The 22,468-nt window shown below is 29.5% G+C and overlaps 3 protein-coding genes across 3 annotated transcripts; 1 reads left to right on the top strand and 2 right to left on the bottom strand.

Annotated features, from left to right (window-relative positions):
• Positions 1–2,892: 2,892 nt before the first annotated feature.
• LOC113391158 (zinc finger protein 99-like) lies at positions 2,893–4,770 on the top strand. The gene is made up of 2 exons (XM_026627117.1): positions 2,893–3,538; positions 4,757–4,770. Exons 1-2 carry the CDS (start codon positions 2,893–2,895, stop codon positions 4,768–4,770), a joined length of 660 nt encoding a protein of 219 aa, XP_026482902.1.
• A 2,562-nt stretch (positions 4,771–7,332) lies between these two features.
• LOC113391157 (zinc finger protein 525-like) lies at positions 7,333–8,676 on the bottom strand. Its single transcript, XM_026627116.1, has 3 exons — positions 8,277–8,676; positions 8,107–8,231; positions 7,333–7,725 (listed from the first exon to the last, which is right to left on the bottom strand). Exons 1-3 carry the CDS (start codon positions 8,674–8,676, stop codon positions 7,333–7,335), a joined length of 918 nt encoding a protein of 305 aa, XP_026482901.1.
• A 12,421-nt stretch (positions 8,677–21,097) lies between these two features.
• LOC113391156 (zinc finger protein 708-like) lies at positions 21,098–22,147 on the bottom strand. Its single transcript, XM_026627115.1, has one exon. The coding sequence runs from the start codon at positions 22,145–22,147 to the stop codon at positions 21,098–21,100; it is 1,050 nt and encodes a 349-aa protein (XP_026482900.1).
• Positions 22,148–22,468: the final 321 nt, after the last annotated feature.

Here is a 22,468-nt window from a genome sequence, read left to right as displayed (position 1 = left end):
GACTAAGCATATGATCGGCCATATGCTCTTTTAAATGATCTGATCTACAAATGATCTATAGCAAATGTCACATTCATAAGTTGATTTCTCGACTGACTCCTGCTTGACTTCTTCTTCAATTTTCACCTCGGAATTCATAAATCTTTCTAAACACGTATCATCATCTTCAAAACACGATTCAGATTTAACAGTAACATCAGGATCATCAAATGCATCCTCCATTTCGAGTTTAACGTCTTCTGGTGAATATTCAGGTGGTTCAATTTTAATTTTTTGATCATTCATAGACATAATTGTTTCCTCCGACATTTTTAAATATTTTCACTACTTATACTCACAAAACATTTACGAAAATAGTTGTGTGCTAAATAATAGTTTAGTTTTATCAATATGATAAATAAATTCAACTTTTACATTTATTATTTGACATTTGAAGCAATAGAGTTCATTTGTAGCAATAGAGAAGTGTTGCCAAGTCCACCATAGAGAAAATTTGTAGATAGGCCAGAAAAAAAACTGTAGAAAACTGTAGATATCAAATTGAAAACCTTTAAATCTTAAATCTACAGATTTATCAATAAATGATGGTAACATTAAATAGTTATAATAGAATATTTATAGCAACTAACAAAATATAACATTAGTGGCATTTTGAAAAAAAAGTTGGAAGCAATTATGATCTCTAAGGGTTTTGTTATTATTCTCATTCATCCCGAACATCGTTACGTTACTTATCAAAAAGCGATAATTCTGAATATAGGTTTTCCATCGTAGCTTACACAATATATTGTGTACTTCATTAATTATTTATTATTTCATGTTATTATTAATAAAGATAGATTTGAATCAAACTTAAACTAGTTGAGTATTAATTAAACGAAACAAAATGCAAGTTATGTTTTCGTCAAAAAATCCGATTCGCTAATTTTATGTTTTCTCGATGTTTCAAACCATTCTGAATCGAATGAGACCAAATTTGGAAAAAGGATGTGTGTGTGTGCGTGTGCACACATGTGCGCGTTTATCAACTTTGCGCGACGATCATCAAAGCCGTTTCTTTGTAAATCGCAGAAAAGTGAAAAATTTTTCGTCCACGTTTTAGCTCGCAATTCTGAATCGATTTTGAAAATTCAAAATCCGTTCGAAAGATATAGGTTTGGAATCGTGCTGATTAACTTTTGGTAAAGATCGGCCGGGCCGTTTTTTTGTAATAAAGTTTTAAAAAAAAAAAAATCGGCGATTTTTATAATTTTTTTTTGACGGTAGATATCATAGTCTTCTAGATCATACTAAAATATTACCGCCCTACGACAACTCGTTTAGCTTTAAAAATTCGTCAAAGTTTGCAAAAATTGGTATCGTTTTTTTTTGGCATTTGTCAAAATTAGACTTCATAAACCTTTGCTCAAAAACGCCTTAACCGATTTCAGAAATTTAAAAGCCATTCAATGTATCTATAGTTTGTCAGTTTTGTGAGACGATCTGCCGAGCCGTTTCTTTGTAATTTGAGCTCCACATTTAAGCTCATTCTACCGAATCGATTTTAAAAAATCAAAAACTGTTCGAAAGATATTAGCTAGGAATGAAACTGATTAGATTTAGGTGAAAATCTACCGAGCCGTTTTCTTGTTGAAAAAAAAAATTTAGGCCGATTTTTATGAAACTTTCTTTGGCGATCATGATCTTACAGAGCTTACTGAAATATTACGGCCTTACGACAAGTCGTTTAATTTTAAAAAATCATCAAATTTTGAGAAAATGAGTAGTTTTGTTGACGTTTGTTAAAATTAAAATTAGACGATTTACTTTGTATAACTTTAGAGTACTTGGTATTAATAAATTATTAAAGTCCTACGGAAACTGGTTCAAATATAAAAATTGAAAATTTGCTTGTAGAGATACTCCGAGTTAAGGTGTTCGTTCGTTTTCAATTATGTGTAATAAATTCACTCGGAATTTATTTGTTTATTATTGATTAAGTCGATTATTTACACATATAGGGAAGTTCATATAACTTGCCTCAAGGCTAAATACCAATACCAACTAGTTTAAAATATTGATAATTTATTGATAATTATATATAACATTCGTAAATGTTGAAAATATGACATATTTTCTATGTATAATATCATATAATATGCTTTAACGCATTAACAAATCAGTTGGTTTTCAGCTTTAATTCTAACAATCTATTTTTTGTGTCGACAAATCGGTTCAGATTGACTTACAAATACAAGAAATGACTTACAGATGGAAAAAAATCAGTGATCAATAAATATTGATTAATGATTAATAGCGATTGTTTTAAGTATTTTCAAATAGTTATTTATACATATTTTATATTTCAGGGGGAATCCATTATTCACGTGAGGTTTTGAGGGGGAGGGGGGTTAGACAAAAATCACAACATATCACGTGGGGGAGAGAGGGTATAGTAAGATATCACGTGTATTTATTTTTTAACTGATTTTTTTTTAATTCAAATATTTTCAAAAAAAAATCAAAAATTTTACAGTGTTTTTCACTTTAAATACACGTGGTGTTTGGTGGGGAAAGGCGGTTAATTTTGAAAATCCCATAAAATCTTCAAAAACTCGCTCAAGTAAATAGAGCAGAAACATATTCGCTAAGGGGAACTCAAATTGACTGAAGCGCTCGTAGTGGTCATTTTGAGCACTACGGAACGCTATATTCATAGATAAAAAAAGAGTTTCTACTCTCTCTTTTGCTATAAATGAACTCTATGCTTCAAATGCCAAATAATAATAATAAATGTAAAAGTTGAATTTATTTATCACATTGACTAAAATTATTGATAAATCTAGACTATTATTTAGCCCACAACTATTTTCGTAATTTTTTTGTGAGTATAAGCAGTGAAGATATTTAAAAATGTCGAAGAAAACAATTATGTCTGTGAATGATCAGACAATTAAAATTGAACCACCAGAATATTCACCAGAAGACATTAAACTTGAAATGGAGGATGAATTTGATGATCCTGATGTTGTTGTTAAATCTGAATCGTGTTCTGAAGATGATGATACGTGTTTAGAAAGATTCATGAATTCCGAGGTTACAATTGAAGAAGAAGTCAAACAGGAGTTGGTCGAGACATCAACATATGAAAGTCACATTTGCCATAGATCATTTGCAGAATCAGATCATTTAAAAGATCATATGGCCGATTATGGCGATATGGCACCAGAAGACATTAAACTTGAAATGGAGGATGAATTTGATGATATTGATGTTACTGGTAAATCTGAATCGTGTTCTGAAGATGATGATACGTGTTTAGAAAGATTCATGAATTCCGAGGTGACAATTGAAGAAGAAGTCAAACAGGAGTTAGTCGAGACATCAACTTATGAATGTCACATTTGCAATAGAACATTTACAAAAACAAATCATCTAAAAGAGCATATGATGGAGCATCTGCCTCATAATAGCAAAGAAAGTCCTTTCAAATGCGAAATCTGTTACAAGACTTTCAATCAATTAGGTAATGTGAAAAAGCACATGCTCATTCACAGTGGTGAGCGTCCCCATGAATGCAATATATGCAAAAAGACTTTCACAGCAAGAGGTGATCTGAAACGTCACATGCTGATGCATAGTGGAGTACGTCCTCATGAATGCAATATATGCAAAAAAACATTCACGCTATCAGGCAATCTGAAACGCCACATGCTGATGCACAATGGAGTACGCACTCATGAATGCAATATATGCGATAAGAAATTTACAATATATCATTATCTGAAAATGCACATGCTGATACACAGTGGTGAGCGTCCCCATGAATGCAATATATGCAAAAAGACATTCACAAAATCAAATAATTTGAAACGTCACATGCTGTTACATAGTGGAGTACGCACTCATGAATGTAATATATGTGATAAGAAATTTACACTATTTCATTATCTGAAAATGCACATGCTGATACACAGTGGTGAGCGTCCCCATGAATGCAATATATGCAAAAAGACATTCACAAAATCAAATAATTTGAAACGTCACATGCTGTTACATAGTGGAGTACGCACTCATGAATGTAATATATGCAATAAGAAATTTACACAATCTGGTAATCTGAAAAAACACATGCTGATTCATAAACGAGAGAATTCCTGTAAATGTGAAATATGTAATAAGGAATTTATTCAATCAAATGATTTGAAGAGACACATGGAACTTCATAGTCAAAAGTGTGGTGAAGATCAATGAAATATAAGTAATTATTATATTTGTTTACTTCAATTTAAATATTGTAAAATTTTCTTGCATATAGTGTAATGTATAAATTATATGAAATACACAGTAAACACTACATAATATCTATCTTGTTTTATAATTTCTTATTCATATTTTAATTTTAGTATTATTAATGAAGATTAGCAACCATTAGTTTCAGGTTCAAATACAAATACCAATCTTGGTCAGCAGGCAGCTCATACGTCAATAGTCAAATGGTTTTGACTGATTATGTTCAATTAAATTTAATAGGGTGTTTCAGATGAATATTATTTAATTGTACTGAGTAGTTTCATTTGTACACAGAAACATTACTAAACGTTTCGAAAGTATTATTAGACACTCAAAATATAATTTTTTTTTGAAATGTTATTTCTTTCACACTCTTTTTTGGAAAACGTATTTATTTCAAATCCTATACTCTAAAGGCACTCACTTGTATAATTTTATACTCATTTGTATTTATAGAATATTTTTCAGATTATATTTTCTTTAGGTTATTTAAATTAAGATCCTAAATTTAGTATCAATTGAAGAGGACATTTTGTTGAATAATTTATTTCGAGTTATAACAAACAACACAAAACATAACTTTGGAACGCGCACATGTAAAAATTTCATTGCACAGTGCACACAAAATTACGAGATCTTCTGAAAAGAAATATTATACAATTGGTAGTATTAAAATGAGTTTACCAGAATAATAATTCACTTTGTTTATATTTTTTGAGGCTTGACAAATCTCCTACAATTTTGAAGGAATTCCTTCCAACTGCCACGAAGAGTTTTTTATAAAATACGAAAAGCTCAATATAACATAAAAAAACAATATTTTCATCACAGCAACATGATGCCTGTAAATGAAGAAATTCAACAAAAAACAGAATTATTATTATATTTATATTATCATTATTATTATAATTATTATCTTATTATTTCGATATTGTTATTTGTTATATTTATTATCATCTTTCACTTATTGTTTTTATTCTACTTTATTGTTTTTCTAGTATTATTTTTATAATTCAGAAATTTTACTTATTAGTTATATTATAATAATAATTATTATTATTTGCTTTTGTTTTATAATTAAATTAACATACTACAAATATCATTTTATTAAAAATTCTGTCCTTTATTTTGTGCTCTTTTTAATAAATTTATATAATTGTTCATTTTTGTTACAAGATGTTAATTATTTAGCAGTTGTAACAAATATAGTAATTAAAAAAAAAGTGCTGACCCATTCTAACAGTTATTTTTTAATGCATTTTATTGTTAAAACGTGTCGGCCATTTTGTGGTACAGAGACATTTTTCTGTATTTTTTAAAATAACTGCTAAATTACTTATTATAACTAAATACAGTCTTTAACAAAAGTTGTAGCTGAATAAATTTTTAAAAACATTTTTTTTCAACAAAAATGTAGTAAAATTCTTGCTTATATTTTTAAAATATATTTAAACTTCCACAATGTTGAAAACGTGTCGGCCATTTTGTTGTGCAAAGACATTGTTTCTCGTTTTTAATAACTTTTGAATTATTTATTATTACTGAAAACAGTCTTTGACAAAATTATAGCTGAATAAATTCTCTAAAACATTTTCATTTTCATTTTCAAACAAAAATGTTGTAAATAATGTTGAAAACGTGTCGGCCATTTTATGGTACAAAGACATTTTTCTGTATTTTGTTAATAACTCTTAAGTTACTGATTATAACTAAATACTATCTTTGATAAAATTATTGCTTAATAAATTTTCTAATACATTTTTCCCCAGACAAATCATATTGTAAAATTTCTAATTCTATTTTTAAAATATTTTTTTGAAGTTTAAATAGCATATTTCTGGAAGACAATTTTTGGTATTATAATTCCAAACAAATAATAACAATATATTGTTACTAACTTCTAAATTACGTGTTCAATCTAAATATAATATTAGATGAAAATGTAGCTAGATTAATTATATTTATTTTAAGTCTATTAAAAATCTTATATTGTAAAATAAGTGCTAATATATTTAAAATATTTTCAAAATTACATTATGCTTCAAAGATTACTTGATCATGGAGGGGTGTACTGCATTGTGCGAAAACATTTTTTTATATAAACTATAAACCTTTGTATTTTCAGTCTTATGTGTATATATTATAGTTTATTCATTTTTGTGAAATAAGATAAAATTTAGACTAGAATGTAATATAAAAATACAAAGCAAACCATTGGGTTTTCCATCTAGAAAATGCCAATAGATGAAGAACTAGAATTTCAAAAACCAATTACTCAATGTCTATCTATAGACAGATTGTAATTAATATGTAAAGAAATTTAATAACTTTTAAACTGCTTTTCAAAATTAATCACAGTCTTAGAGAAAATTATACCTAAACAATTTTTTCAAAATATTGTCCAACAATAAAATAATGCAAAACTAGTGCAAATATTTTTAAAATATTTATAAACTTGCATAAAGCTAAAAACATTTAGATCGTGCCTGGACATTTTTTTATATTTACTTATATCAATAGCTTCTAAACTGTAATAGATAATCAAATATAATCTTATACAAGATTAAAGCTAATTAGATTATCTAAAATAATTACTATATAACACTTTTAAAAAACTAGTGCAAACTGACTAGTGGTGCCTTAAGGCTAATAGCTGGACAACAATTTTTGTTTTTAAAATAATTCATTTTATTTTAAATTGTAGGTATGATTTACTAATAATATAATATTCCTTGTGAATATCTAATATCACTACTGCTGACCAAGATTGGTATTTGTATTTGAACCTGAAACCAATGGTTACTAATCCTTATTAATAATACTTAATTCATAAAAATTAAAATAATAAAAAATTATGAAATAATATTGATATTATATAGTGTTTACTGTATATTTCATACTATTTATACATTCCATTTTGCAATGCAAGAAAATTTTACAATATTTAAATTTAAGTAAACAAATATGCTTATGTTTCATTGATCTTCATCACGCTTCTGACTATGAAGTACCATATGTCTCTTCAAACCCTTCGATTGAGTAAATTTCTTATTACATACTTTATTTATCAAGATGCTCTCGTTTATGAATCAGCATGTGTTTTTTCATATTACTAGATTGTGTAAATTTCTTATTGCATATATTGCATTCATGAGGACGTACTCCGCTGTGTGTCAGCATGTGACATTTAAGATTACCTCTTTCTGTGAATGTCTTTTTGCATTTATGGCATTCATGGGGACGCTCACCACTGTGTATCAGCATGTGACTTTTCAGATTACTTGATTGCTTGAATGTCTTGTTGCATATAATACATTCATAAGGGCGCTCACCACTGTGAATGAGCATGTGAGATTTTAGATCACTTAAAAGTGTGAATGTATTATTGCATATATTGCATTCATGAGTACGTACTTCACTATGGATCAGCATGTGATGCCTCAGATTATTTGACTGCGTGAATGTTTTTTTGCATATATTGCATTCATAAGGACGCTCACCACTGTGAAAGCGCATGTGGGATTTAAGAGTATCTAAAAGTCTGAATGTCTTTTTGCATATATTGCATTCATGAGGCCTTAATCCAGTGTGAATGACCATGTGACGATTCAGATGACTTGATTGTGTAAATTTCTTATTGCATATATTGCATTCGTGGGGACGTACTCCACTGTGTATCAGCATGTGACTTTTCAGATTGCACAATTGTGCAAATGTTTTTTTGCATATATTGCATTCATGAGGACGTACTCCACTGTGAATGAGCATGTGACTTTTCAAATAACTTGATTTTATGAATGTCTTATTGCATATATTGCATTCATGGGGACGTACACCACTATGCACCAGCATGTGACTTTTCAGATTGCCAGATTGCCTGAATGTTTTTTTGCATATATTGCATTCATAAGGACATACTCCACTATGCATCAGCATGTGACGTTTCAGGTTACCTCTTTCTGTGAAAGTCTTTTTGCATATATTGCATTCATGGGAACGCTCACCACTGTGAATGAGCATGTGCTTTTTCACATTACGTAATTGATTGAAAGTCTTGTAACAGATTTCGCATTTGAAAGGACTTTCTTTGCTATTATTAGGCATATGTTCGATCATATGCTCTTTTAGATGATTTGTTTCTGTAAATGTTCTATTGCAAATGTGACATTCATAAGTTGATGTCTCGACTAACTCCTGTTTGACTTCTTCTTCAATTGTAACCTCGGAATTCATGAATCTTTCTAAACACGTATCATTATCTTCAGAACACGATTCAGATTTAACAGCAACATCAGGATCATCAAATTCATCCTCCATTTCGAGTTTAATGTCTTCTGGTGAATATTCTGGTGGTTCAATTTTAACTACCCAATCATTCATAGACATAATCGTTTCTTCCGACATTTTTAAATATTTTCACAAAAAAAATTAAAAAATAGTTGTGTGCTAAATAATAGTTTGCTAAATAATAATACCAATAATTTTAGTCAATGTGATAAATAAATTCAACTTTTACATTTATTATTTGACATTTGCATTTGAAGCATAGAGTTCATTTACAGCAGTAGAGAGAGCATGGAAGGAAAACTCAAATTGACTGAAGCGCTCGTAGTGGCCATTTTGAGCACTACGAGAGGCTATTATAACCAAAATAGCGAACAAATACGTGTGAAATATTATTTTATTTCAAATTTAAATAAATAAAATAGAAATGAAATACCGAAGTTGTTGTTTAGTAAATTGCAAAAACAACAGTAGAAAAAGCGAGTGTAAATTCTATATATTTCCCAAATGGAAATTAAATCAACGTGAACAGTGGATAGCTGCTGTTAAAAAGCTAAACTAAGAAACCGATTCTGCCGCACAACAGAAAAATGTTACGGCAAGGTCATGTTAAGTTCCGACTTCCATACATTATGCATAGTCAGCATAATTAATCTGTCTACAGATAGACGTTGAGTAATTGGTTTTGAAATTCTAGTTCTTCATCTAGTGGCATTTTCTAGATGAAAAACCCAATGGTTTTATTTGTATTTTAACTACTAATTAACTTCCCGAAGGAGAAGTTTATGTTTTCATCAAAAAATCCGATTCGCTAATTTTATGTTTTCTCGACGTTTCGAGCCATTCTGAATCGAATGAGACCAAATTTGGAAAAAGTATGTGTGTGTGTGTGTGTGTGTGTGTGTGTGCGTGTGCACCAACAGATTTTTTGCCGTAAATCGCCGTTTTCTCAAAAACGGCTGGACCGATTTCAAAAATTTAAAAGACATTCGATGTATCTCGATGAGGACTATTGTTTGCCAGTTTTGTGCGACGATCGGCCAAACCGTTTTTTCGTAAATAGCAGAGAAGTGAAAAGTCGTTCGTCCACGTTTTAGCCCGCAGTTCTGAATCGATTTTGAAAATTCAAAAACCGTTCGAAAGATATTGGTTGGGAATCGTGCTGATTAGTTTTTGGTGAAGATCGGCCGGGCCGTTTTCTTGTAATAAAGTTTAAAAAAAAAATTCGACGATTTTTATGATTATTTTTTTGACGATAGATACCATAGTCTTCTAGATCATACTAAAATATTACGGCCCTACGACGACTGGTTCAGCTTTAAAAATTCGTCAAAGTTTGCAAAAATCAGTATGGTCTTTTTGGCATTTGTCAAAATTAGACTTTTGATCGACGTTTTCTCAAAAACGCCTGAACCGATTTTAGAAATTTAAAAGCCATTTGATGTATTTCGGTGAGGACTATCGTTTGTCAGTTTTGTGCAACGATCTGCCAAGCCGTTTCTTTGTAATTTGAAAATAAGTGTTAAACTTTTCGTCCACATTTAAGCTCATACTACCGAATCGATTTTAAAAAATCAAAAACTGTTCGAAAAATATTAGTTGGGAATGATACTAATTAATTTTAGGTGAAAATCTACCGAGCCGTTTTCTTGTAATTAACTGTTGAAAAAAAGTGTTAAATTTTCGTCGACATTTAAGCTCATCCTACCAAACCGATTTTAAAAAATCAAAAACTGTTCGAAAGATATTAGTTGGGAATGATACTGATTAATTTTAGGTGAAAATCTACCGAGCCGTTTTCTTGTAATTAACTGTTGAAAAAAAGTGTTAAATTTTCGTCGACATTTAAGCTCATCCTATCGAACCGATTTTAAAAAATCAAAAACTGTTCGAAAGATATTAGTTGGGAATGATACTAATTAATTTTAGGTGAAAATCTACCGAGCCGTTTTCTTGTAATTGAACGTTGAAAAAAAGTGTTAAATTTTCGACGACATTTAAGCTCATCCTACCGAACCGATTTTAAAATATCAAAAACTGTTCGAAAGATATTAGTTGGGAATGGTACTGATTAATTTTAGGTGAAAATCTACCGAGCCGTTTTCTTGTAATTAACTGTTGAAAAAAAAATTAAGCCGATTTTCATGGAACTTATTTTGGCGATAATACATCATGTCTTATAGAACTTACTGCAATATTACGGCCTTACAACAAGTAGTTTAATTTTAAAAATTCGTCAAAGTTTGCTAAAATTATTATCGTTTTTTTTGAAGTAGGATTGATGAAGTATATTATTTACACATTTTTTTTGATTAAGTCGATTATTTACACATATCGGGAAGTTCATGTAACTTGCCTCAAGGCTAAATACCAAACCAACTAGTTTATATTTTATTTTATTTTACAAAAATAAATAAACTATAATAAACACATAAAATTATAAACAAAAAAGTTCATAGTTTATATAAAAATATGTCTTTGCACAAGGCAGTATATACTCTTCAATGAGTCTTAGAAGTCTTATGTAACTTTGGAACTATTTTAGATATACTAGCACTAAATTTACAATATACGATTTTTAATAAACTTAATAGTTAATTAAGCTATGTTTATTAATTAAAATTGAACACTTAATTTAGAAGTTAGTAACAATAATACCAAATAATGTCTTTACAGTCCAGAAATGTGCCACGGACCACTTAAGAAAAATTTAAACGTAATATTTTTGTCTAAGAAAAATTTAAACGTTGCAATATTTTTGTCTAAGAAATTGTTTCAGAGAATTTATTCAGCAATAACTTTGTTAAACACAGAATTTAGTTATAAGTAATTTAAAAGTTGTTAAAAATACAGAAAAATGTCTTTGTACCACAAAATATCCGACACGGTTTCAACTTTAACCAAGTTTAAAAATATTTTAAAAATATAAGCTCAGATTTAACAATAATTTTGTCCAAGAAAATGTTTTAGAAAATTTATTCAGCTACAATTTTTTCAAAAATAGTATTAAGTTATAATAAGTAATTTAAATCTTATTAATAAAAATACAGAAAATGTTTTTGTATCACAAAATGGCTGACACGTTTTCAACATTATGCAAGTTTCGAAATATTTTAAAAATATAAGCACAAATTTTACAATATTTTTGTTTGAGAAAATGCGGTAACAATTTTCTTGAAAATAGTATTTAGTTATAATTAGTATTTTAAAAGTTATTGTTAAAAACACAAAGCAATGTCTTAGTACAACAAAATGGCCGACACGTTTTTAACATAAAAAAACATTAAAAAACCATAACCATGTTATAACACTTATAATTTATATTTATAATTTTATATATAAAATTCTTCTGTACAAGTATATGATACTTCTCTTAAACGGCTATTCGGATTTTGATAATTCTTTTTAGTGTTTGTCGAAGAAAATTTTTAAGATTTAATGAACGATAAAACTATAGTAATATTGTAGAAGAAATGGCAAAACTTACAAACAACCACTTATCGTTGTTTGACATTGAAAACATTTTGAACTATCATCTGCTAGAAATGTTAATTCGCTTGAAATTTGAATTTATCTGAAATTATATGAGCCTAGATAATATTAGAATATTACATACAAGAAAAATATAATGTCTACATTATTATTGCCGAAAAGCAGCTAAGATGTGCCAGAAATTAAAATAATATAAAATACAGTCAACCGTATGTTTGGCAAATGAAATTATATGATTCAGTTTAATAACTAACGCAATAAGTCCAAAATTGCATATACATTATTTTTTTAAACTTATGCATGTCACATTTTGGTTTACTTTACTAAATCATTTAACAATACAAAAAAATATTTCTACTTATTAAAAATATGATTTAGAATTTTGTTTCAAGTGTCAAAAATTTATTTGTTTGGCATTGGATATAGAATATTTAGCAAGTTGATCTTAGATTGAATAGTGCACATATAAACTAGATTTTACAAATTAATTCACCTAAGATTTGACCATAAACAATAATGTTTATTAAATAATTAGTAAGGAAAATGTACTTTAGAAATTATAATTTCCAAAAACAACTAATATATCGTACGAGATTATAAAAATTAGAGACTAAATTATTGAAGCAATATTATGTTGTGTTGAAAAATCAAGTGTGATATTAGTACGCAGATATTATATTATATTTTTCTGAATTCCTTATACTGCTTATGCTAAGACTATAAATGAATCAGAAAGGCAGAACATCAAATAGGATATTAAAAAGTATAGAATAGGATATTAAAAAAATTGGAACTTTTGAATTGTAGACGTGGGTACAAAACAACGTCAGGAGCCACTAAATTCTGATAACATGGCGGATGGGTTTTGACGTTTAAAAAGCACCTACGCTCTGAAGTTGGCTCCGGGATAGAGCATAACCCATTATACTCTTCTTTTATCTATGGCATAACCTGTCATTTCGTGGAATATTTAGTTCCGCGTTCTTTTCTCATTTTTGTGGGTATAGCGTCGCGTCGGTTTCGTTTCAAGTGAGCGTTTTATTATATTTTCTGCTTTTTCTTTTCGTGTAATTAGAATTCTTTCGTTCTGTTGCTATTTCTAATTCTATTCTTTTTTTATTTGTTTATAACAGTTTTTTTCACATATTTCAGTTCGGTTTTTCGTTTTTTTGCTCTGGATCGCTTTCCTTGCGTTGCTTTTTTTGCTCTAGTAAGCTTCTTATTATAATTCATGCTTATTTTTCATATTACATAGTTACAATAAGTGTTTTTTAGGATTTTTTACTTAGATTGCGTAAGTTTCTTTCTAGTTTAGTTACGTGTTTTTTTAGATTTTTACTTAGCTTGCGTAAGTTTATTTTTAGTTTCATATTTTTACTATTTAGATACTTACTTTTATTTCACTTTAGGTTACATTCTATTTTATAAGCTTATTTTTAGATTTTGCTCATTTAAGTTTATATTTAGTTTAGAATTAATAGCATTTAGATACTCACTTTATATATTTACTTTTAGCTTCTAATTTTCTTTACATTTATTACGATACGTTTTATTACCTTCATTACTTTTATTTATTTCACTTTATTACTTTACTTATGTGGCAACATGGACAGCAACTTTTTCTGTACCGAGTGTCAGATTCCATTCACAGCTCGTAGCTCCTTGTATCGCCACATGAGACAAAAACATGACAAAGAGCCAAGAGCTGTTTATCCCAATGCGTGTGCTTTCTGCCTTAAAACTTTTAATTTAATATTTATTAACTCGTCATGTGAGCCAAGTTCATAATAATATCCCTAACCCTTCACCTGCCCAGTCTTCTTCGGTATCTTTTGAAGACATTACACACCTTCCTCCTCCACTAAAACAAATATAAAGCATCCTTCTTTACCCACCTCATATACTACTACATGTTTGACATCACCTTACAATTTGCTTTCACCCACATCAGATCCTCTTCACAAACATCCCCACGTAAGTTTATCGCCACATCCTTGTACTTCCTCTACCAAAGTTCAAATTCACACGCCTCCCATTCCCAGTTCCCCAATCAGTACTAAGAAAAATTTTACAGGTATGTAGTGCTTTTATATATGTACATTCATCTTATTTATTATTGTGTTACATATAAATCATTTTTGTAGGTACACCATCAAGGAAAACCAGAATAAGATGTCCACTCCCTCCCTGCTCCTCTGTTTTTTCTAGGTACACAAGTTTATACGATCATATTGAGTTTTATCACAAAACTACAATTGATTATGAACAGTTTGTGTTTCAAAACATTAAAGGTTTGAAGTCTTCTCTCTCATAATTTATAACCCTAATTACACAATTACCTACATTTTTGACTTTGTAGATTTTGAATTGTGGAAAGCGGACATAGAGCGGAAGGAGTTTTCGCATTATGTAAAATGCAATTCAGGATATAAATCAAAAAACTGATGACAAGACAATTTATTTCGATTGCCACAGGTCATATACATATGACCAAAACCCACCGTACGCTTGTTTTTTACTAAAACGAGCACAAAACCGGATATGCTTGCCATCAAGGATTTGTTGTACTATTATCACAATGGAACAGTTCATGTTGAATTTATTTATGAACACAACATGTTGGTGACACAGTCAAGATATAAAAATTTCTTTCGTTAGATAAGAGCCTGAAAGAACATATCAAGGGTAAATTTTTAATTGACTTGTATGATTATAAAACTAAATACATTTTTGTTTTATTAATAACTCTACAATTATTTTATAGATCAAGTTATAGCAGGAGTTTCAGATGACATGATCTTGGAAAATATTAGAAATGCAGCATATGAAGGACATTTACCATTAAGGGCATCAATAATTACCAGGAAAGATATACGAAACATCAAATGCAAAGCTGTGATACCATATGCTACATATCTAGACAAGAACGATAAAACCAGTGTTGAGAAATGGTTTGAGAACAATAAAACTAGCAGCATTTACTAGGTAGCATTTCTACAAAAAATACGGTTTTTCGGTTGGTGGAAGTTATATAACAAGGTTTCTGTCCATACTTCCATTTAAATTTTAAAATTCAGTTTTCATTTATTGTTCGGTTTAACTTTGGTTTGGCTAAACATTTCTTCAAAATGCAATTCTTTTCTCTTTTTTATGTTTAATTTCAATGTTTATATTTATTCTATATTATTTATATTTATTCCATATTATTTATATTTATTCTATATTATTTATATTTATTCTATATTATTTATTACATGTTTCCTGTGACATGCTTTATATTGTAAATAGTATGTGTATATATTTTGAATAAAAATATTTGATGAAATAGATGGTTTTAATTGTGTTTCTTATTACCTACGTTAATCATTGTTAGAATAAGTAATCAGATCACTTAAAGATAAAAATAGGCAGAAATATCGGACTGAACTTAAGTTAATTACATTACTATACATATGCTAGCCTTTAATATATATATATATATATATATATATATACATACATACATATGAGTTAAGTTCTAATAATCAGATGTTACATGCTACAAGACTCTTGTAGCTATTTTGATGTTCAGGCTGAAGTCCTAATCTTAATTCAGTGAACCCTACAATAGAATTAAAACACACTAAGCAAACAAAAACAACCTGAATAACATTTACCTGCGTAAATAAAATAACTATACTAAAACACTCTGCGAAGCCCTAATTAAAAATTTCCTAATAATTTCTAACAAAACTGTACTAGGTTTTGAATAACTATATGTTTGGTTCCCTGAAATAATATTGGTTGTGAAGAGACAATGTATGATCATGTAAATGTAAAAGAACCGCTTTCGTAAATAATTATATACTGACAATTGGGATTTCTATTTAACTGTCTAAAAGGTGTCTAAATGTGAGAGGTGAGAGACAATATAACAATGGGTGTGCTATTTTGACGTTTGACAGTTTCGTTTTTTTGTTTGACAGTTTTGTTTGACGCACATAGGTTTTTTGTCTTTCAATGTTGTTACACTTTTTTTATTCTCGGTTGCGCTTCGTATGTTGGTATGACAAAATTATCAGAAATTAGCTTCGTGTAACAACGTCTGTTGGGTCATCTAGTATATTATATATATATATATATATATATATATTTAATAAATATATTAATATATAGCAATTTTTTTAAAATAAAAAACTAACATTTATTTATTCAGTATGTACACTAATAGATACATGATGTTTATCATTCAGCACAGCATTTTTGTATATTCTGTTGAAACATAGCTCTCTAGTACGATATGCATATATTTTTAATGAATTTGAGAAAATGTTTCAATATTTCTATGACTTTTACCATGTAGCTGCAATGAGCGTTTTGTTCTATATCTATTACCTCATTTTTCACACATGAAAGGGCATTCATCAGTATGAACCATTTCATGTCGAATTAGATCTCGTTTAATTTTGTAGGTTTTACCACAAGTGGTACATTTAAATGGTCGTTCTAAGCTGTGCATTGTTGAATGCTTTATCAAATTGCTGGAACAAGTATACTTCTTATTGCATATTTCACACTGATAAGGGCAATCCCCTGTATGGATCCTTCGATGTATTGTTAATATGGATTTTCTTTTGAATGATTTATCGCATATCTCACATTTATGAGAATATTCTCCGTTATGGAACAATTTGATGATGTTTCAATGTATGTTTATTTTTGAATTTTTTACTGCATAATTCACATACAAGAGGCTGTTCTATACTATGGATAGCTTTATGTTGCGTTAAATCTTCTTTTGTTGCGAATGTTTTATTACATATTGCACAAGCATAAGTACGCTGTCCAGTATGTTTTAATAAATGAAGCTTTAAATGGTTCAGTTTTAGAAACCCTTCATTGCATATTACACATTCGTGAGTGTGTTTTCCAGTATAGTTCAAGTGATGCACTTTTAATAAGTAATATGTTTTGAATGTTTTACCGCACATCTTGCATTTATGACCTCTTTCTTGAGTATGGATTGATTTATGTTGGGTTAATAATTGCTTTGTTTCGAATATTTTTTTGCATATGTTACATTTATGCAGTTTCGTGTTATAGCTTGTTTGATCTAATCTCAAACCAGCATCTTGAAACTCAATAGTTTCCTGTTTTACTATTGTTACCTCTGAATTTAAAAAACGCTCTAAATAAATTTCTTCATTTTCTGGCTCTCTTTCGTAAACATCTAATTCCTGTTTCACTTGTAGACTTTCAATTGGTTCCATTTTAATTGTTACGTTTGAGTTTCTTTCTTCAGACATTTTTGGCTTATTGTAATTTATACTTTAAAATCACTAATAAATATCATTTAACGTATATTTATAAAAAATTATTCAAATACAATATAATTCTTTACAAAGATTTTACTTCACTATTTCGTCCTCACCAGCACTACCGATCAGATCAGAATTTTTACTATGAAGTCATCACACTGTCGTGCCAGTCGCGCCAATTCTCTTATCTTTGCGCGCCAATATAGAATGGAGAAATGCGCGCCAAAATATGTCAGAGACAATTTATATTTATTTGTACGGAGACATGATTAATAATAATTACAATAATCAAAAATAATGAAAATCATCTAATAATAAATACAAATATATAATAATGCAGAAACTGTCCTCAAGTCTTATAACTAAAAATAGTTGTAAGCGGCATTAGTCTAACTTCATGTTCATGTTCATGTTCTAAAAATGTATGATTTATTTAAGAACGGCCGTTAACTGTAATCAGTTGTTACCTACATTTTATTATAAGAAATTACCATTTTATAAATTTCAATCACATAGGAATCTCAAACTATTGGTGTCTTATATTTATATTTATTATTAGCCTTAAGGCAAATTGCTCGAACTTCCCGTACCGTAACAAAATGTTCGAGAAATATTAAATGTTTTCATATAGATAGATAGATAGATAGATACTTTATTTAAATTCAATATTTACAATTTACGTCAATACAATTATTATTTTTATCACAATATTATAATATAACTATAGTAATATCAGTGATATTTATGAACAACTCAAGATTAACCTAATTACAATTAATAATTAACTTAGATTAAAGAATTAATTTATTGTATAAATAGGTTGATCTATAGGATGTTTTTTGACAGTCGCATTGAAACAATTCCTGCTTTTCAATTTCCATTCATTGGGAAGCTTGTTGTAAATTTCGACGCCACATTCTATCGCTTTCCGACAGTAAATAGCAACACCTCCGTGCATATGTATACTACTGCAGAATGAGCTGACTAGCCGAAAATCACGTATATAGGTCGATTTTGCTCGTTGCCAAGCCAATGTTCACATAAACAAAAAATGTTTATTTTATTGTCATGGACAACTTTTGTTAATGCCTCCGTTTTATTGGATAAACATTGAATGTACAAGGACATTATATATTAAACCAGTTTAACAATTTTTCTTCGTTTTTTCTCCCAGATGAAATAAAAAACGGTCCACACAGACTCCTTTTGGCCAAACATCCGGAGATTTTATTCTTTCCAATTCACTCTCTGCAACGGATACCTTGAAAGAGGCATATGTTTTCGGATGTTTAGAAGCCATTTTCTCACATTCAATATTTTTGAAGTTTTTCTCATTTAAATAATTTTTTAGAGTTTCCGTCGATGTTTCCGGTGCCAGGCGAAACACATGCAAGTGAGCCTTCCTCACAACTCCCGCGAGTGTAGTGCTCACATTTGTTCCTTCTATGGCTTTATTTTTTCGTTTCGGCGACTTCTTTTTCTGGACCAAAGTCCAGTTTCCATCGTCATTTGCTTTAATTGATTGTTGTTCAGCTTGGGTCGATTGATTAGGCAGCTCCGTGTTGGCAACCGCATCTCGGAATGTTTCGCTTCTACGCTTGTCTAATTCCTTTAAAGCAGTTGCTACTGCAACACTCACCTGTTCTTTTGAGACCTTATTAGCATTGGCACTGTTTTTATTGGTAGATTTATGTTTAGGCTTCTTAGATGCTGCTTTCTCAGTATTACTATCAATATTGGGTGCAGCTGACGAAACTTCTTTATTCTTTTCATTTGGCTTTAATAATTGCAGCATCTTAATTTTTTCTTCAAGATTCTGAATTATGTATTCCTTATCCTTTATTATTGTCATTTTATCGTCTATTATGGTATTTTTGTCGGTAATTGTTTGTTTTAAGTTGTTAATAGTATCCATATGTTTGTCACTCGACACTTCACTGCTCACCTCACAGCACTGTATCAAATTTCCAACAACGAATTTAAAACCTTTTCTTGTGGCACAACTCACATGGTAAATTTTGCCACAGTTCTTACAAACACCCACACTTGCAGAAGGTTTTGTTTCACAGCAGTTGTAGGTTTTTTTGGAATCCGATTCCAAAATATTTAATTGTGTCAGAGACATTACGACACTTCAAAAAACACGTCCGCACGGTTCAACGGTTAACATATAGATTATTATAAATACTGTCTAATATTTATAAAAGTTATATAAACTGAATTACGAAATTAAAATTATTTATTTGAAGTATATAAGTGAGCTTTAGAACTTTAGCCAGCATTAAAACCAAAATCTGAATTATTTTCGAGATACAAAAAAAAAAATTTTTAGACAAAAAAAAAATTTAATATTTTTTTTTCCAAAAGCAATTATTTTGTTAAAACAAGCAGAAAGTTTCTTGTACTAAAATATTGTAACATTGTCGAATATTTATAAGAATTATATAAACTGAATTGCAAAGTTGAAATTATTTGTATAAAGTATATTAGAACAGAATAAAAATTAAAATCTGAATTATTTTCGGCATACAAAAAAAATTTTTTTGAAAAAAAATTAAAAAAAAAGAAAAATTTGAAACATTTTTTTTTCCAAAAGCAATATTTTGTTAAAACAAGCAAAAGTTTTTTTGAATCACTCAAATCGGATGCTTAGTTCTCTCAAAAACTGCCATTTTAGCTCTGTATCTTCAAAATGGCTGGACCTGCCTTTGCCAAAAACTAATAACCACTTCTCCCAATCATTACGAATTAAATGTTTTTTAGGTCATTCAAATCGGATGTTCTCTCAAAAACTCGATTTCTATTTTCTGCATTCTTTGCTCCGTATCTCCGTAACGGCTGGACCTGCCTTTGTCAAAAATTTATCAGCACATTTCCCTATAAAAAGGAATTGAATATTTTTTGAACCATTCCAATCGGTTGACCCGTACGCCGGAAAACGTGAACAAAGAATTGTGTTCGTACATACATACATACGCACATAGATCCATATTTTTTGACGTATGCCAAAGTATTCAGAAACCTTCAAATCGTGAAGAAATGTAAAAATTTTCAATTTCGATTTTTGGACGATTACTATAACTTACTCTACGGGAAGTTAATATTTTTTACAAAAGCAAATTTTTGTGTCAACACATGCATCTTTGAATCAATCAAATCGGATGCTTCATTCTCTCAAAAAATGCTATTTTTTGCACATTTAACTCCCTACCTCCAAAACAGCTGGAACTGCATTTGTCAAAAACTAATCATCACTTCTCCCTATCATTACAAATTGAATGTTTTTTAAATCATTCCAATCGGATGCTCGGATTCTCGCAAAAACTATTGCTTTTTCAATCATTCAAATCGGTTCGGCGGTACTCCCGAGAACGTCGACGAAAAGTTGTATTCATACATCCTTACACACACACACACATCTATTTTTTCTAAGGTGTGTCAGATTGTTCAGAAACCACTAAAACGTGAAGTTATGCGAAAATTTTCATTTTCGATTTTTGGCTCATTACTATAACTTACAATACGAGTAGTTGATTGTCTTATTTATTCGCTGCAAAAGACAATAAAATTTTAGCGCGGTGGCCGCAAAATGAACAAAAGTAAAAAAAATTATACTTTGTTATTAAAAATTAGTTTTATTTACACAAAATGCTTATTTCATATTGATACACCTGTGTATATAAATTTCAAAACATTTTCTCTTTTATGGTATATATTTCATAAAAAAAATTAGAAAAAAATTGATCTTTATTTCAATGTGATTTTTCATGTAGTTGTAAGGTCCGTTTTGCTTTATACGCTTTACCACATGTCTCACATTTAAAAGGGCGTTCTTCACTATGGACAAGATTATGTCGATTTAAATTTGTAATACTTGTAAAAGTTTTACTGCATTTTTCACATTTGTGAAGACATTCTCCAGTGTGGATCCTTTTATGTACATGTAATGTGTATTTTCCAGAAAATGTTTTACTGCATATTTCACAAGTGTAAGAAGTTCTTTCTTCATGGACATACTGGTGCTTCTTTAATATCTCTTTTGTTTTAAATACTTTATTACATATTTCACATGTGCGAGAGCGTTCTCCGGTGTACCCCATTTCACGATGCTTTGATTCCCTTCCTTTATAGCGCAATTCATGTAATTTTAATGTGTATTTTGATACAAATGTTTTATTGCATGTTACACATTTATAAGGATCGTCTGTATGAAAAATTTCGTGTTGGTTTAATGCGAATTTTGTTACAAATCCTTTATTGCATATTGCACATTTATGAGGGTATCCTTGAGTATGCATCATTTTATGTAGTTTTAATGCACGGGTTGTTTTAAATGCTTTATCACATGCCTCGCATTTAAAACGGCGTACTCCGGTATGTACAAGTCCATGAAGATTTAATTCCTTTTTTGTTATGAATGCCCTGTTACATATCCCACACTCGTAAGGACGTTCCCCAGTGTGTAGCATTTTATGTCGCTTTAATTCAAATTTTGTTGTAAATGTTTTGTTGCATGTCTCACATTTATAACCGCTTCCTCTGGCATGTACAATTGCATGATAATTTAATTTTTGTTTTGTTGTGAACATTTTACCACATTTTTCACATTTTAGAGGGTTTTCTTTAACATGAATAATTGCATGTTGGATTAATCTATTTCTTATTTTGAATGTTTTATTGCATGTCTCACATTTATAAGGGCGTTCTTCGATATGGATTATTTTATGGGCTCTTAATGCTTGTGGTGTTCCAAATGTTTTGTTGCATATTTCACATTTGTGAGCACGTGTTCCACTGTGCATAGTTAAATGTGCTTTCAAATTATTTAGTAGAATAAACTTTTTAAAGCATATTTCACATTTAAAAGGGAGTTCCCCAGTATGAATCATAATATGTCGCTTTAATCTTTGTAGTGTATTGAATGTTTTGTAGCATATTGCACATTTAGAAAGGGATTTTCCAGCGTGTATCTTTTCATGTATTCTTAATGCGCCTTTACTTGCAAATGTTTTGAGGCATATTTTACATTTGTGAAGTTTTGAATTATGGATTTTTTACGTTTGCCTGAAACTCTGCCAAAAGATTTGCTACTTTTATTTTTATTATACACTATATTACTTGAC

The sequence above is a fragment of the Ctenocephalides felis genome, unplaced genomic scaffold, assembly GCF_003426905.1.
Source record: "Ctenocephalides felis isolate EL2017-DRISC unplaced genomic scaffold, ASM342690v1 CF-g0.4_SCAFFOLD_00845, whole genome shotgun sequence".
Classification (NCBI taxonomy): domain Eukaryota; kingdom Metazoa; phylum Arthropoda; class Insecta; order Siphonaptera; family Pulicidae; genus Ctenocephalides; species Ctenocephalides felis.
This window is presented reverse-complemented; position numbering and strand designations above follow the sequence as displayed.

Excerpts from the sequence above, each read along its gene's own strand:
- LOC113391156 (XM_026627115.1), bottom strand. The coding sequence starts at position 22,147 with ATGCACAGTGGAACACGTGCTCACAAATGTGAAATATGCAACAAAACA.
- LOC113391158 (XM_026627117.1), top strand. The coding sequence starts at position 2,893 with ATGTCGAAGAAAACAATTATGTCTGTGAATGATCAGACAATTAAAATT.
- LOC113391157 (XM_026627116.1), bottom strand. The coding sequence starts at position 8,676 with ATGTCGGAAGAAACGATTATGTCTATGAATGATTGGGTAGTTAAAATT. Across the intron at positions 8,232-8,276 it reads GCACATGCTCATTCACAGTG|AAAGAGGTAACCTGAAACGT; the intron begins GTGAGCGTTCCC and ends AGACTTTCACAG. Across the intron at positions 7,726-8,106 it reads ACATGCTGGTGCATAGTGGT|TCAAATAATCTGAGGCATCA; the intron begins GTACGTCCCCAT and ends ACATTCACGCAG.